Source organism: Triticum aestivum, chromosome 3A, assembly GCF_018294505.1.
Source record: "Triticum aestivum cultivar Chinese Spring chromosome 3A, IWGSC CS RefSeq v2.1, whole genome shotgun sequence".
Classification (NCBI taxonomy): Eukaryota; Viridiplantae; Streptophyta; class Magnoliopsida; order Poales; family Poaceae; genus Triticum; species Triticum aestivum.
The window spans coordinates 737431919-737433865 of NC_057800.1; the positions used below are offsets into that span (position 1 = coordinate 737431919).

The 1947-nt window shown below is 49.1% G+C and overlaps 1 protein-coding gene across 1 annotated transcript; it reads left to right on the plus strand.

The window, feature by feature from the left end:
• Positions 1-282: 282 nt before the first annotated feature.
• LOC123059592 (uncharacterized) lies at positions 283-1378 on the plus strand. Its single transcript, XM_044482125.1, has 2 exons — positions 283-546; positions 642-1378. The coding sequence occupies exons 1-2, from the start codon at positions 315-317 to the stop codon at positions 1361-1363; spliced, it is 954 nt and encodes a 317-aa protein (XP_044338060.1). The 5' UTR covers positions 283-314; the 3' UTR covers positions 1364-1378.
• The last annotated feature ends 569 nt before the right edge of the window (positions 1379-1947 follow it).

Here is a 1947-nt window from a genome sequence, read left to right on the forward strand (position 1 = left end):
GAGTGCCGGAGTAGTAACTTGGATCTGGAGTTGCTTCATGGATGTAACGTGGGCTCTTCGCTAACCAGTGGGAAGCTGCCACCAGTTTGGTCAGGATGAATTAATGGGAGGGAATCCACCCACCTTTTCCCTATGTCAACTCCAAAAACTACCTAAAGAGAAAACAAATTTCGTAATCTCAAAGTAGTTTAGCTAGCACTCATGTACAGTTGACACGTACATGGAACTATAAATCGGCGTCAACTCCTCAACGCCACCATAACCAACGTTAACGTACTACACCCATCTCAAACTCCGGTGTACGCCGGCGATCCATGGCTTGGCAACTTATAGCTCTTCTCCCGGTTGCTTTGGTGGCCGCTGCCGCCGTCGCCGCCGCAGGGGCGGGGCTGCCGTCCAACTTCGCCATGATAACCCCACGGGGACCAATACTGGGGAAGCGGGATGCGGGGGAGTACTGCGGCAAGAGGAAGTGCATGGCCAAGTGCGAGAGCCGCTGCCCCGATCAGTGCTTCGTCCTCTGCCCCAGCTGCAAGACTCTTTGCAGTAAGTATATGCACCTTCAACCAATTTGCCGCAACGTTTACCTTCTTCTATCCAATCATATATACGTGTTGGTAACGTTGGCTACTTGTGTCAAGTGTGCGACTACTACCCGGGCATCTCCTGCGGTGACCCGCGCTTCACCGGTGGCGACGGCAACAACTTCTACTTCCACGGCAAGAAGGACCAGGACTTCTGTGTCGTCTCCGATGCTGATCTCCATGTCAATGCTCATTTCATTGGCACGCACAACCCCGCCACTGATCGTAACTTCACCTGGATCCAGGCCATCGGCATGCGCTTCGTGGACCACCGCCTCTTCGTCGGTGCCAAGAAGACCGTGAAATGGAACAACCGTGTCGACCATCTGGAGATGGCCTTGGACGACGAGACCATCGATCTCCCTGCCAAGCTCGACGCGCGTTGGGAGTCGGCAGCCGTGGCAGGCCTGACCATCACGAGAACCGCCACGACCAATGGCATCAGAGTGCAGCTCAAGGGGGTGTTTGACATCATGGCCAGCGTGGTGCCCGTCACGGAGAAGGACTCCCGCATCCACAACTACGGTGTCACGGAGGAAGACTGCCTGGCTCACTTGGACATTGGGTTCAAGTTTCACGACCTCACCGACGATGTGCACGGTGTCCTTGGTCAAACGTACCGCTCCGACTATATTAACAAGCTCAGGGTGAGCGCCAGCATGCCGGTGATGGGCGGCATAACCAGCTATGTATCATCGGATATCTTTGCCACTGATTGCGCAGTTGCTAGATTTGGTCGCCGTACTAGCATCTCAATGGTTGCATCAAGTGATAGTTGAAGTACTTTTTCGACCTGAATAATTGAGTTCATGTACAAAAGTGTCATATAAATAAGGCACATGGGTCTTTTTCGAGAATTCCAGACAACGACCCTTAGTCTTAGACTACCCACAGTGGGAGTAATATAGGTAGTAACATCACACATATCTAGATAAAATAGATGATATGGCAAGCAATAAATGAAGAAAGAGAGGCATGTGGTAACATAGCTAGTTACTACTAGTATGAGTAACATCACACATATCAAGGCAAGATGAGTCTATAGCCTAATAAATGAAGTGTTGCATGTTACCACACATATGTTACTCCCCACTATAGAGGTAGTAACATAGAGTAGTAACATGCGCAATGTTACTACTCTATGTTACTACCCATTGTGGCCAGTCTTAGGGGCTATTCTCTTCGTCCCATGCATACACAGTACTCCCTCCGTCCCAAAATTCCCGTCTTAGATTTGTCTAAATACGGTACATCCATATTTAGACAAATCTAAGACAGGAATTTTGGGACGGAGGGAGTAATATTTTACAAAAGTTAAACTTTGTGAAGTTTGATAAAGTTCATGGAAAAAATATAATTATTT